Source organism: Corylus avellana, chromosome ca10 (assembly GCF_901000735.1).
Source record: "Corylus avellana chromosome ca10, CavTom2PMs-1.0".
Classification (NCBI taxonomy): Eukaryota; Viridiplantae; Streptophyta; class Magnoliopsida; order Fagales; family Betulaceae; genus Corylus; species Corylus avellana.
In genome coordinates this window covers 1,447,128-1,461,353 of record NC_081550.1, presented here as the reverse complement: position 1 = coordinate 1,461,353, position 14,226 = coordinate 1,447,128, and the positions used below count along the sequence as shown (strand labels likewise).

Genomic DNA, 14,226 nt, shown 5'->3' with positions numbered 1-14,226 from the left:
TAGGCCATACATCAGAAGAAGTTATTCATTCTAGATTACCATGACCTATTGTTACCATATGTGAGCAAAGTAAGAGAGATTAAAGGGACAACTTTGTACGGATCAAGGACGGTGTTCTTCCAAACCCCAGGTGGCACCTTAAGGCCACTAGCCATTGAGTTGACTCGGCCACCAATAGATGGGAAGCCTCAGTGGAAAGAGGTTCACATGCCTTGTTGGGATGCTACAGGTATCTGGCTATGGAGGATTGCAAAAGCTCATGTTCTTGCCCATGACTCTGGTTATCACCAACTTGTTAGCCATTGGTACTTACACATGCTCTAATGCACTCCTACTAGTGTTAATCCATATATACATAGCTATTAACATGGAAGTTTAATTTCCATCTGTTTTGCAGGCTAAGAACTCATTGTGCTACAGAACCTTATATAATTGCGACAAATAGGCAACTCAGTGTGGTGCACCCTATCTATAGACTACTGCACCCTCATTTTCGGTACACTATGGAGATTAATGCTCTTGCTCGAGAAGCACTTATTAATGCAGGAGGGATCATTGAGACCTCATTTGCACCTGGCAAGTACTCCATCGAGTTGAGCTCCGCTGCTTATGACCAGCAGTGGCAATTCAACCTGGAGGCATTACCAGCTGACTTAATTAATAGGTGATTTCGTAACTAAATTTTGTTTGAGCAAGTTGTTAAATCACCGCTTATCCTAAAAATTGATTAAATTTAATCATTTAATTAACATTTTAGCATTTTACTTCACTTATGGGTTTAACTTCTGTTTAATAAGTGGTACATGTTAGAATATATGAGAAATAATGATGATTGAATTACCCTAAATGAGGGATTTGATTAGGATTAGATTAGATTCGAACGTTGTCTCCTGTACACAATCATATTAAGTAATAAGACCACAATATAGCCATGTATGTAGGTATCTATCCTAATGGATTCGAAAATTATTTGTCTCTGTTTTCTTTATTCTGCTATTCTCCTTATATATATTTCCACAACTTTATGAATTATTTTGGTGTTTAACACGTTGCATATTTAACTGAAATTGAGTGAATTGACAAAGACAACGTTCGAACTCAAGATATTGTCTTGAAATTAACACCCATATATGTTCATTAACTTGTTGATTTTGCTACTTGCCAGGGGAATGGCAGTTGAAGATCCAACTGCTCCACATGGCCTAAAGCTCACAATTGAGGATTACCCATTTGCCAATGACGGCCTCCTCCTTTGGGACAATATCAAAGAGTGGGTGAGTGACTATGTCAACCACTATTACCCCAACCCGAGCCTCATAGAGTCTGATCAAGAGCTACAACAATGGTGGACAGAAATCCGAACAGTAGGCCACGCCGACAAAAAAGACGAACCTTGGTGGCCGGTTCTCAAGACCCCAAAAGACCTCATCGAAATCGTCTCAACAATTGTATGGGTGACATCTGGACACCATGCAGCCGTGAACTTTGGACAATACACTTACGCTGGTTATTTCCCTAACCGGCCTACCATTGCTAGAACCAACATGCCCACTGAAGACCCTTCTGAAGAATTTTGGAAAAACTTCTTGATAAAGCCTGAAGGTGCACTCTTACAATGCTTCCCTTCACAAATTCAAGCGACAAGAGTGATGGCTGTTTTGGACATCCTATCAAATCATTCTCCGGACGAGGAGTATCTGGGGGATGTAATAGAGCCTGCATGGGCTGAAAATCCGATCATTAAGGGGGCCTTTGAACGGTTTAACGGGAGGTTACTTGAGCTTGAAGGTACTATTGATGAGAGGAATGCAAACAGGGATTTGAAGAACAGAAGCGGAGCTGGGGTTGTGCCGTATGAGCTTTTGAAGCCATTTTCGAAGCCTGGAGTGACAGGAAAGGGAGTTCCCTATAGCATTTCCATTTGAAGTTGAAATGTGTATTTCAAGAAGGTAGATGATCATATGGCAAATGTGGGTATATAAGAACAAGGAATATTGCTAGAAACTTCAATGGGATGAGCCGGATGATCTTTTTTCTTTTCAATAGCAAGAATTGAATCCGAAAAGATTTTAGCAACAACGAAAACTTACAAAAACCATTAATTAATTAATATGACAACAAATAGCGATTGACATGGTCGTTGATCATGAAAAAAAAGAGATCATGATCACAAGTGACAGAAATACTTTTAGAAATTTTTGTTGCATAAAATGCAAGCCTCTTTAATTTTCTTCTAATGAATCCACATACGCAAAAGTCATATTATTAACACTACAAGGAATTCAAACTCTTCCCAAACATTTCCAATTCCATATAGTTGGTACAGTATATATATATATATATATATAGGGAAAATTACAGTTTATCTCCTTAAAGTTGACAGCATTTTTCAATTCGAATACCAAAGTTTCAATTTTTACAATCCACCCTCCCAAAGTTCCAAATTTTTGTAATTTGACAAATTGTATTCAAAACTTCCCATATTGCCCCTAATTTTTTAATTTGTTATTTTTTTATAAAAAATTAAAAAAAATATATTGTGGCCATAGCCACCCCTTTGGCCGGCCATCTGGCCATTTTTGCACCCCCAAACTTGTTTTTTATTTATTTATTTTTATTTTATAAAAAATAAAAATTATGGGCAATATGAGAATTTTGAAATAATATTGGTTGAATTAAAAAAATTGAAATTTTATAGGGGTGAATTGCAAAAATTAAAACTTTAGTATTTGAATTGAAAAATATAGTCAATTTTGAAGAGTAAACTATAATTTTTCTATATATATATATATATATATGATGAGAAGTGTCAATTTCCTTTGTTATATCAACCAATCAAAAATAGCAAGCTAGCTTTGTCCTTCTAAATGTAGTGCATAACTTTTTTATGGTGGCCGGAAATGGACTCATGCGGTTGTACTGCTCAAGTCCACGTGATCATGATAAAGTCCTTTACTCGGACATATCTTTCAACACCGGAATAGGTGAAACTGGAGCTGTGTGGTTCACAGATTTTCCTTGTCATGATCATGTGAGGTTATGTATGATTTGATTGGAGGTTTTTGTTCCTTTATACCTCTCAATAATTTCATAGAATCATTGGGAGTTGTGATTTTCAGAGTGACTCAGCTGAATGATAAATAGAACTGATATTTGATCTGAAAGCTCACGTACAAAGAAATCCTGTTGATAATCATTGGTTTGTCTCAAAATCAAATAATCCACAAATATTATATGTGGATATCTTATTATCTTATAAACGCTGCTGATATTATTATTATTATTATTTTAATATAAAAATCTAATCATGTGCTACGTAACACTTATCAGTGATGTACTTTCACATCTCTCATATACCACCTTTACGCATGTTTGAAGAGGAAGGTCAAGCCACGTCCAAATGGCAAGAGGTGGACAAGTTTTGAGCTTTATTCTTAAAAAAAAAAAAAAAGAAAAAAGGAAAAAAAAAGAGGACAAAAAACTTATGAGCTTTATTTATTTTTGGGTAGTATTTTGGTTGTTGTTAAGACAAATACTTATGAATCATCCTTTATTTTTGCTTGAGAGACATAGAACAAAGTTAAAAAAAGACATAAGAAAGGGAAAAACAAATGTTCATGGGTCTGAATCTAAAACCTGTTATGTCTCAAGAAAATTACCTGAGTTCGGACTCTAGTAAGTGGAGCAGTGGTGGAGGGCCTTCGCAGTCGCTGGGTGACAGAGGAAGAAGCAGCTTAGACAAACGTTGGACACTGCTGCTTTGCTACTGTTCAAAGCTCATAAGCTTTTTGACTTGCATTCCTGTTGGCAGGGCATATACTTTTAGAATGTACAGTAACTTGCCCAATACCATCTGCCCAAACACGGTTGTCAAACGAAGCCTAAGCCACCTCTATTAACCATAAGGGTTGTTTGGCCGTTTCCAGGCAGGCTATAACTTGCCCATCAATTAAATTGTTTTTCTTTTTCTTTTTGTTAAATTTTTAAATAATACATATTAATGTAACATATAAAATAGGTGGCAGTCATTAATGGTACGACTTGTGTGCCATTTATTTTTTGTCCTTCTAAATGGACTGATGCGGTTGTACTGCTCAAGTCCATGTGATAAAGTCCTTTGCCTGGACATATCTTTCTGTAAAACTATAATCATAAGTTGTTTCACAATCGGATAGGTGAAACTGGAGCTGTGTGGTTCACAGATTTTCCTTGTCATGATCATGTGAGGTTATGCATGTATGATTTGACTGGAATTTTTGGTTCCCTTATGCCTCTCAATAATTTCAAAGAATCATCGCTCCTTTCAAAGAATCATCGGGACCGATGATTTTTCAACTCACTCAGCTAAAAGACAGTAAAGCTCACGTTTCTTTGATGATGAAATTGGTTAAATTATACAAACAACGCCCACAATGTTTTGACTTAATTATTTTATTGCCTTGAATAAATTTCTTTTTTTTTTAGTATCATTGGTTTGTCTCGAAATCAAATAATCCATAAATGTTATATCTGGATATCTTATAATCGTAGTTGACATTTTTTTTTTCTTAATCTAAAAATCTAATAGCCTGGTACATATGTGAAACTTATCAATGATGTACTTTCACGTCTGACATATGCCACATTAATTAGTATTATTTACAAATAAAAATAACTTAAAAAGGAAAGGATAAAGAAAAAATTAGGTGGCAATCAACAAGTCACCCCAATAGCAATAGGGTTGGTTTGGTCACCCTTAGGCGAGTTTGAAGGTGGAGGTCGAGACACGCCCAAATGGCAAGGGGTGATTTCGGCTGCCTCTGAAGCCTCCACTAGTTGAGGTAGCCAAGCCACCCCATTGATCCTAGGGGTTGTTCTGGTCATAGCTTGATCATACCTTCTTTTTTTTTAAAAAAAAAATAATAATAATAATACATATTAATACGTTATTAATGGTATGGCGAGTGTGCCATTAAGTCTTTGAACAAAAAGTAGATAGAAGCACGTACCAACTAAGTTTGAAAGATCCACATGCATATATCATTATTTGTGACATTTTTATAAACCGAGGGAATTATTTGATTCCGAGACAAATCACATGTTCTAAAATATATTTAAGCCTATTTTATTTTATTTTAAGTACTGCATTACCTTGACAAAAACACTTTATCTGGTCCTTGTGTTTGTATATACCACTACACCCCTCTATATCTTCATTTATTTATTTTTTTTCTATTGAACATATTCGTATGAGTGTTAGGAGTACTACAGTTTTAACAAGTTTTCTTATAAATTCACGTGAAATAGGTAAACAAAAAATTTAATTTATTATTTTAATCAGTAAATAACTAATTTGCCAATCATTAACTCTTAATTATTTCACTAATTATAAACTATAAGGTCAATTTATAAGAATAAAGGATTTGTCACCGTGTATATATATATATATATATTGTTAATGTCACGTTTGTTTAACTTTATAAATGCCGTTGTCTTTAGGAACTCTATTAATTGTCTTACTAGTACAATTAAGGGGACAAAACAAATGGTTTAGGGTAGTACTAGTGCAGTTCGGAGTAAGAGCAACCATGCATCAAGGTGAATAATGCATGACAACAATTGGATCCTTTTCCTATCTTTGTCACTTTTCCCCCCTTCATTTTCAGAGTATCCAAGAGCAATAAAATCTGAGATACCCTTTTCTCTTTCTCTAGCTTATTCTTAATATTATTATTATTATTCAGCCATCTAAGCCCCACGAAAATGTTGAAGCCTGGAGTTCACCACCAATCTCACACTTCCAAAACCCTCTTCCTATATTTACACAAGGGGCCATTCGTCCATGGCATTAATGGCGGCACGGCTTCTTCGCTTTCAATCTGGTCAAAATCCTCATTCCAGAAAAAAATTCGCACTGGTTATGTTGGTACCAACATAAAAGCTGTTGCCAGTCCTGCAGCTACCGAGAAGTCCGTTAGTGTTAAAGCCGTTGTCACCGTGAAACCAACGGTTCGTGGATTTTTGTCAAACCTTGGGATTGAACGAGGGTTGGATGATATAAAAGATTTGCTTGGTAAAACTCTCCTCCTCGAGCTAGTTAGCACTCAGCTTCATCCCAGTAAGTATTCTCTTAACCTAATTAATCAAGGAACCACACCTTAATGTATGTAATTAATTAGCTAGATGGCCACTAGCTGGGGTAACATGTTTTTTTTTTTTTTTTTAATGACTTTATTAAATAACTTGGTATACTCCCCCCCTCTCTCCAAAAGAAAAATAAAAGATAATAAAGTTCGAGCTAGAAATTATATTCAATTTTCCATTTCCAAATTGGTATTAATTAGTGAGATTTTCTTGCCAAATTGGTAGATTAATTGTTCCTTCCCGGTTGTTTAGTTGTGCTGTGCAATCTTGTGGTTCCCTTTGGGATCCCGAGGAAGGTCCCTTTTTTTTGTTATAAAGTTGAGTTTTGTTTAATACATTCTTTTTCATTAAATAAAAGTATATGTTAAAAGTCAAGTATATTTGAAGCTTAAGCTTGTATTATAAGTGGTGATTAAGCATCATATCAAAGTAAAGGCTTTGAATTAGAACTTTGACTCTATAATTTATCTCACATGCATGTAGGTCATGAAAGGAGAGATAAAATATTAATTTAACCAATTAAATTAACTATTTTTTTTATTAATTTAAGGTTTTAAGATAAATTTTGATTTAACAATAAAAACTTAAAAGAATTATTCTTTGAAAGTGCCTCGACTAAGGTCGTTTCAAAAAAAAAAAAAAAAAACTAAGGTCGTTTCAAATACTTATTATACTTTTTTTAATTTATTTTTTATTTTTTATAATTTGATTACCAAGGCTGTAATGGCGTTTAAGAAGTTCCCAATAACAAATCATCAAAATGATCAGCGCTTGTTTTTGAAAGAGTTTTAATTCTACCTTTTCCTTTCTTTTGAAAGCCAAGTAGAACTTTATAGCTTATAAAATGAAAAAGGAAACTTGGCAAAATAAAATAAACCCCCATATCAAGTACGTGTATGAAAGAGAGAGAGAGAGAGAGAGTGCGTATCAAATTTGGATCACAAGCAATATTATGGAGAGGCTTGAATGAGAGAGCATCTCCACTAGTCCTACGCTATGGTCCCATAACGTACGTTGGAAAGGTATGTTATCAATGAGTTTGGTCCCAACTCCCGATCGACTAAGAAAACAGAGTTTTTTGTGGATGTGTTGTAATTTCTGTTCCTTGGTGTTGTTATCATATGCTGCCTGCCTTGTAAGTTGTATGCATGGCCCCGGCCGGTTTTTGTCTGCTAGCTCCTTAGATGTTCTGTTTTCCCTCCTTTTGAGGGCTTGTAGGGCCTGCAGTACTTTGTTGCAGCTTTTGTGTTCTCCATGTCTTCTTTGCTTCTTTTTTTTTAATCAAAGAAGATATTATTTAATTAATATTTTAAAAGATTAAGCATATTAAAGATAGATTAATTTTTCGTTGCTCGATCATGGACTTAAAGTTTGTTTGAGATTGCGTTTGAAAAATAGAACTTTTAAGTTAAAAAGTGATTTTTTAATAAAAATTTCATTTTTTAGCTTTTGTGTCATTTATAGGCTTTTTGTATCTTTAAAAACGCTTTTAATTTTTTTTTATCAAAGGAATTTTTTTTTCTTCAAACTAATTTTTGAATGTTAAGCGCACTTTTAGGGCCATCAAACGCAATCTCAAACAGACCCTTAAACTAATCCATAACAAGTGAGGTCCAACACATAATAAAAAAATTGTTAATATTTAATTAATATTCTAACATTATTGCCATATCTTTTTGAAGAGACACGATTAGAGAAGGATACAATTCGAGCATACGCTCATAAGGCGGGCAAGGGAAATGATGGGGTAAAGTACGAGACTAGTTTTGAAGTTCCAATCGATTTTGGGGAGGTTGGCGCTGTGTTGGTTGAAAATGAGCACCACAGAGAGATGTTCCTTGAGGATATAGTCATCGATGGGTTCTCTCATGGCCCTGTAAATGTCACATGTCGCTCATGGGTTCACTCAAAGTTCGACAATCCTTCAAAAAGGGTATTTTTCGCCAACAAGGTGAGTCTCCTTCAAAGCTAGCATATATATATATATATATATATATATATATATGAATATGGCCATATCTTAAGAAAAGTAGCTCTACACATTAATTAAAACATCTTTTAATCTTGGTTTTCGTTTTGGATTGTGACAACTCATGTCTTTTGAATGGAGCAGTCATACTTGCCATCACAAACACCAAGTGGGTTGAGGAGGCTAAGAGAAGAAGACCTTGAAAATTTGCGAGGGAATGGTGAAGGAGAGCGCAAGAGCTTTGAGAGGATATACGATTATGATGTCTACAATGATCTTGGAGATCCTGACAAGAGCCTCAAACTTCAAAGGCCAGTACTTGGCGGCAAAGAGCGCCCCTATCCTAGACGTTGTAGGACGGGGCGCCCCCATTGTGACTCAGGTGTGCGCCGAAATAGAGGTTATAGTTTTTATTATAAATTCTTTACAAATTGAAGTGACGGTTCATAATTGATAAAATGAGTAAATAAAAAATTTGACTTATCAATTTTATTAATTAGTGATTGAGTTATTAACCATACGCTTTTAAGCATTTTTATCAATTATAAATTGTCACATCAGTTTGTAAGAGAATTATTGTAAAAATTGTAATACTCCAAAGTATTTTCTATTTATTTATTTTTTAATGTTAAAAATGCATAATATCCTGTTCGTTTCTATGGTATTCTCTGTTAATTTTCCAATTCCTCAATAACTTACTTACCGATTCCTTAACATACAGATATTTTGAATTTGTGTCTCTTTCCGTTTGAAAGCCTGACAATGACATATCCAGTTTTGGATAAGCAAGTGTATGGTTAAGGACATGTCATAGTTTGTCTGGTTTATATAGTTATATAAATTCTCTTGGCCAGAGGGAGAAGAGAAACAATTGGTGTAAATACTTTGCTCATATTTTTCTCATATTATCTTACAAATTAATCATTAGATTTGTTGACTTATGTGGACCCCACAAATCTAATAATTGATCTATGAATTTGTAAAAAAATATGATAGAATTATTGACAAGTTATTGACACAAATCATTTCTTGTGAGAGAATAATTAATGGTCATATATGAAAAGTTGGAGGAGATACACAAAATAAAAGGCAAAAATATACCATACATAGGAACAATGAATGATTGGGCATGCATGTTTGCTAACTGGGTCCTTCGTCTCCATGTTTTATGAAAGATAAATGCTAGTGCTCTATGATCCTACGTGTATAAATGTTATTTTCTAAAAAAGCAGAAAAAAATCTTACCATATCAGTCCCTCATATTTCTTTTAAAAAACAATATTCACATAGAATCAGTAGAATATCAAGAAAAATCGTAGGATTTCTCTTTATAGAATTAAAGACAATAAAAAAGGTAAAAAAATGTCATTCAAAATTATCGGCCTGTTAGCATGTTTTGATATGTGACTAGAGCGTGTTAAACCTTTTTTTTAATGATTAACATGAGCCATAAGTTGTCTTGGTAAATATATATGCATACATAATATAAGTTAAATATTGGTTTTGATGGTTGAACAACAATAAGCATGCATATATGGACGCAGATCCCCGATCTGAGAAAAGAAGTAGCAGGTTTTATGTTCCTCGCGATGAATGCTTCTCGGAGATAAAGCAGCTGACATTTTCAGCAAAGACAGTGTATTCAGTGCTGCGAGTATTGGTGCCGTCTCTTGGAACGGTGATGACGGACAAAGATATTGGGTTCCCCTACTTCACCGCCATTGACTCCCTTTTCACTGAAGGAGTCAACTTGCCCTCTGAAGAAACCCAAGAAGGCTTCCTCAGAGCCGTCATGCCCAGGCTTGTCAAAACCATTTCTGAAACAGGAGGAGATGTTTTGCGCTTTGAGATCCCCGAAACAATGAACAGTGAGAAAATTAAACCACAACTTTTAACTCTCTCTCTCTCTCTCTCTCCCTAAATGATAATATATATATATATATATATACATGGTTTTTGGAATTGCAGGGGACAAATTTTTTTGGTTTAGGGACGAAGAATTTGCTCGGCAGACTCTTTCTGGTCTCAACCCTTATAGCATACAGTTGGTCACGGTATGATTTAAATAAATCTCATGTAAATGTGTGTATATATATATATATATATATAGGTATGAAACTGATCAATATTAAATAAATCTTGTGTAAATATGATTTTATTGGGAAATTTTACTTACCCACATTGATGTTTCCCATTAGGACTTTATGTTAAATTCTAAAAAAGGATGTAAAATTACCTCACGTTGTATAAAAATAAAAATAAAGATAAAAGAAAAAAAATTTGCTACCTAGCTGATCCACGGGTATGACCCACGGCCAGCTGTGGGTCAAGCCGTCGGTTCATTGTTCTTTTTTAAAGTTTTAATCTAATTAATAATTTTGCATTTTAAAGTTTTACAGGGTTATAAGAAATATTTTATCTATTTACAATTTGATTATGTCTACATCCTTACAGTAGAGATAACATTGCAAATTTTTAAACATGGGTATTCGAGATTACTAATTTTTAAATTTTAAGAATATAATTGCAAAAGTGTTTAATCATCGAGCTTGAAACTCAAATAGAATTTTCTTTTTTTGTCTACAAATGCTTTAAAATTAACTTGCATAAAATTCATGCAGGAATGGCCATTAAAAAGTAAACTTGACCCAGAGATTTACGGTCCACCAGAATCAGCCATCACAACAGAAATGATTGAGGAAGAAATTGGAGGTCTTATGAGCGTTGACAAGGTCAGCAAAATGGAGATTGATCATCATATAAATTTGATGCATGCAGGAAGCTAGTAATGCCCATCATATATGACTCAATTATTATGACGTATACATCCATGCGTGCAGGCCATACAACAAAAGAAGTTGTTCATGCTAGATTACCATGACATATTGTTGCCATTCGTCGACAAAGTAAGACGGCTTGAAGGCACTACGCTCTATGGTTCAAGGACACTATTCTTCCTAACCAAAGATGGCACATTGAGGCCCCTGGCTATAGAACTCACTCGCCCGCCAATTGATGGAAAGCAGCAGTGGAAGCAAGTTTTTAGACCTTCTTGGCATTCAACATGCATCTGGCTTTGGAGGCTTGCCAAAGCTCATGTCCTTGCCCATGACTCTGGCTATCACCAACTCGTTAGTCACTGGTACGTACGTGAGACTTTGCTATACAGCGAAATAATTTTTTACATGATTTGTATATATGCTTTGACATAACCCGAACTTGACAGGCAAACACAAATTTATCGTTCCTATTTTTTATTTGTGTGGGCATTAATTTGAAATACTTTTATTGATTAACATGGGAAATTGTGTTATCTCTTTTACAGGCTAAGAACTCATTGTGTAACTGAACCATATGTAATTGCGACCAATAGGCAACTGAGTGTGATGCATCCAATCTACAGACTGTTGCACCCTCACTTCCGTTACACCATCGAGATCAATGCTCTTGCTCGAGAGGCACTTATTAATGCAGGCGGAACCATTGAGACCGGATTCACACCTGCAAAATATTCCATGGAACTCTGCTCCGTCGCCTACGATCTCCAATGGCGGTTCGACCACCAAGCATTGCCTGCTGATCTAGTTAGCAGGTAATTTCATAGCCAGCCTTTCATAAAAATCTACACAACCTTTTGGGTATTTTGCTGAGTTTTCATAAAATACCCCTGGTTTTGCTACTCTTTTCCTCCTAATTACTCTGCAACATATTGATGATTTTTAAATCACTACTTGGATAAGCGGTAGTTTAATATATTATTAGAGCTGTAAGTTAACGCCAATCTTCGATCCCTAATGGTCCTATGGATTATAGTTTTTATTTTCTTCATTTTCTAATTTTCATATAGTATCAAAGAGCAAAACGATTTCTCACATTTTCTTGCTTACCCTGATTATGATATGGTGGTGCTCATTCTCTTTTGCGGGTAGCAAAGCCTACCCAACGTTGCTATTTAATCTAGTTTGTTTTCTTGTGAGCTGGAGGCCATTCTTAAAAAAAGAAATAGAAAGGAAAAAAAGAAAATGGTCTTTAGTGGGATTTGTAGCTTTAATACCATGTAAAATCACTGCATGTTCTAAAAGTTTAATTTTGAAAAAAATTAGTAAATTTAATCATTTAATTAATACTACTATGGCTTATCATTGTGTCCAAACTAACTACCATATCAATTGTTTTTGCAATTGTGTAGGGGAATGGCTGTTGAGGATCCAACTGCTCCTCATGGACTAAAGCTAACAATTAAAGACTACCCCTTTGCTAATGATGGTCTAATCCTATGGGATACCATCAAATTATGGGTCACTGATTATGTTAAGCACTACTACCCAAACCCTAGCCTTGTAGAGTCTGATCAAGAGCTCCAAGCATGGTGGACAGAAATTCGAACAGTCGGCCATGCCGACAAGAAGGACGAACCGTGGTGGCCGGTCCTCAAAACCCCCGAAGACCTAATTGGCATCATCACTACAATTGTATGGGTCACTTCTGGTCACCATGCAGCCGTGAACTTTGGACAATACGCTTACGGGGGTTATTTTCCTAACCGGCCTACCATTGCCAGAACCAACATGCCCACAGAAGACCCTACTGAAGAAGAATGGAAAAAGTTCATGAAAAAACCTGAACTTGCACTCTTGAAATGTTTCCCTTCACAACTTCAAGCAACAAGAATAATGGCTGTTTTGGACATATTGTCTAATCATTCACCGGATGAGGAGTACCTTGGAGAGAAGATGGAGCCCTCATGGGCTGAAGATCCGGCCATAAAGATGGCTTTTGAACGGTTTAATGGGAGATTGAAGGAGCTTGAACGGATTATTGATGAAAGGAATGGAAACAATGATTTCAAGAATAGAGTAGGAGCTGGGATTGTGCCGTATGAGCTTTTGAAGCCATTTTCGCAGCCGGGGGTGACCGGAAAAGGAGTTCCATATAGCATCTCCATTTGAATTTGAAATGTGTTTTTATAGTTTCAAACTCAGTGGTGCCCAATGAGGGAAAAAAAAAATGAACAAATCCTTCCATACCTTAAATGCTTGAATCACAATGGTGATCATTGTTGTGTGTGTCTAGGATTAAGGTTCAAAACTAAGATGTATCATAATCCAACACCTTGCTTGTCACTTGTTTTTTGGAATAATACCCTCTAATTAAAACTCTAATTTGTTGACATTTCTTAATTTTAATAAATGTTGTTTACTATTTGAGATTTGTTTTGGGCATAATGTGATTCGTTTGATGAATATAGTCTATGGTTAATGTGTAGATTACTTTAACTGGCAAATGAGTTAAATCATTGTTGATTGAATCTCGACATGTTGGGTGATTACATTGAATCCATTAGGAACACTTATTTTCAAGATGGAATCCATAATTTTGTTCTTTTGAGTCAGATTTGATAGACCTAGCTAATTATTCAAATTCCAAGCCTGGTGCTGATATAGTAATTGACTGCTCCCCGGTAAACCAGGCAAGAATACTTGCAAAGATAAAACAAACTAGCACTTGAAATGACCTTCAGCTTATTTAAAGCATTAATTTGAGTATTGTACAAGCAAAAATATGAAAGAGCATACATACTCATGGAGAAGAAACGATCTCCAGTTTATTGATTGGGTAAGGTCAGGACTTGGAATTGTCGACACTAATGCTAAGTCACTGAGAATGTATTGTGATAATTCTGCATTTATATTTTTTCTCGAAGAACAAAAAATATTCTAAAGATGCTATATGCATACGAAAGCTTAAATATTTTGTCATAAAGGAGAAAATTCAGAAACAATGAGTGTCTATAGAACATATTAATAAAGAGCTTATAATTGCAGATCCATTAAAGGGTTACCAACAAAGACATTTAAGGAACATGTTAATATAATGAGTCGATCTTGATTGTAACCCATAATGTTTATTTATGTTATTAGACACTTTTGAGATCTCATTAAATATGTTTTTGATTTTTCCTGTTTTCCATTTTGTACGTACATATAAGATTGGATGAATGACAATAGGAATAGTCTTTGAAAAAAAACATTTTTTGTGGACCAATTTTTAGACACTTCTCATTTATGAACCATAATTGAACAAGTTGTTAGTGTTGTGGTAGATGGAAGGGAGTATGTCATCTTTTGATGTAC

General features: G+C 35.0%; 2 protein-coding genes across 2 annotated transcripts in view; both read left to right on the top strand.

The window, feature by feature from the left end:
• LOC132164485 (linoleate 13S-lipoxygenase 2-1, chloroplastic-like) overlaps positions 1-2,043 on the top strand; it is a gene marked incomplete in the record, with an annotated part of 5,993 nt that extends 3,950 nt beyond the window's left edge. Inside the window, 3 exon segments of the mRNA XM_059575005.1 lie at positions 4-305; positions 398-664; positions 1,166-2,043. Of these exon segments, the coding sequence (XP_059430988.1) occupies positions 4-305; positions 398-664; positions 1,166-1,925 (1,329 nt within the window).
• A 3,605-nt stretch (positions 2,044-5,648) lies between these two features.
• LOC132164076 (linoleate 13S-lipoxygenase 2-1, chloroplastic-like) lies at positions 5,649-13,297 on the top strand. Its single transcript, XM_059574490.1, has 9 exons — positions 5,649-6,097; positions 7,806-8,074; positions 8,237-8,474; positions 9,637-9,960; positions 10,061-10,146; positions 10,714-10,824; positions 10,933-11,234; positions 11,418-11,684; positions 12,282-13,297. Exons 1-9 carry the CDS (start codon positions 5,743-5,745, stop codon positions 13,039-13,041), a joined length of 2,712 nt encoding a protein of 903 aa, XP_059430473.1. The 5' UTR covers positions 5,649-5,742; the 3' UTR covers positions 13,042-13,297.
• Positions 13,298-14,226: the final 929 nt, after the last annotated feature.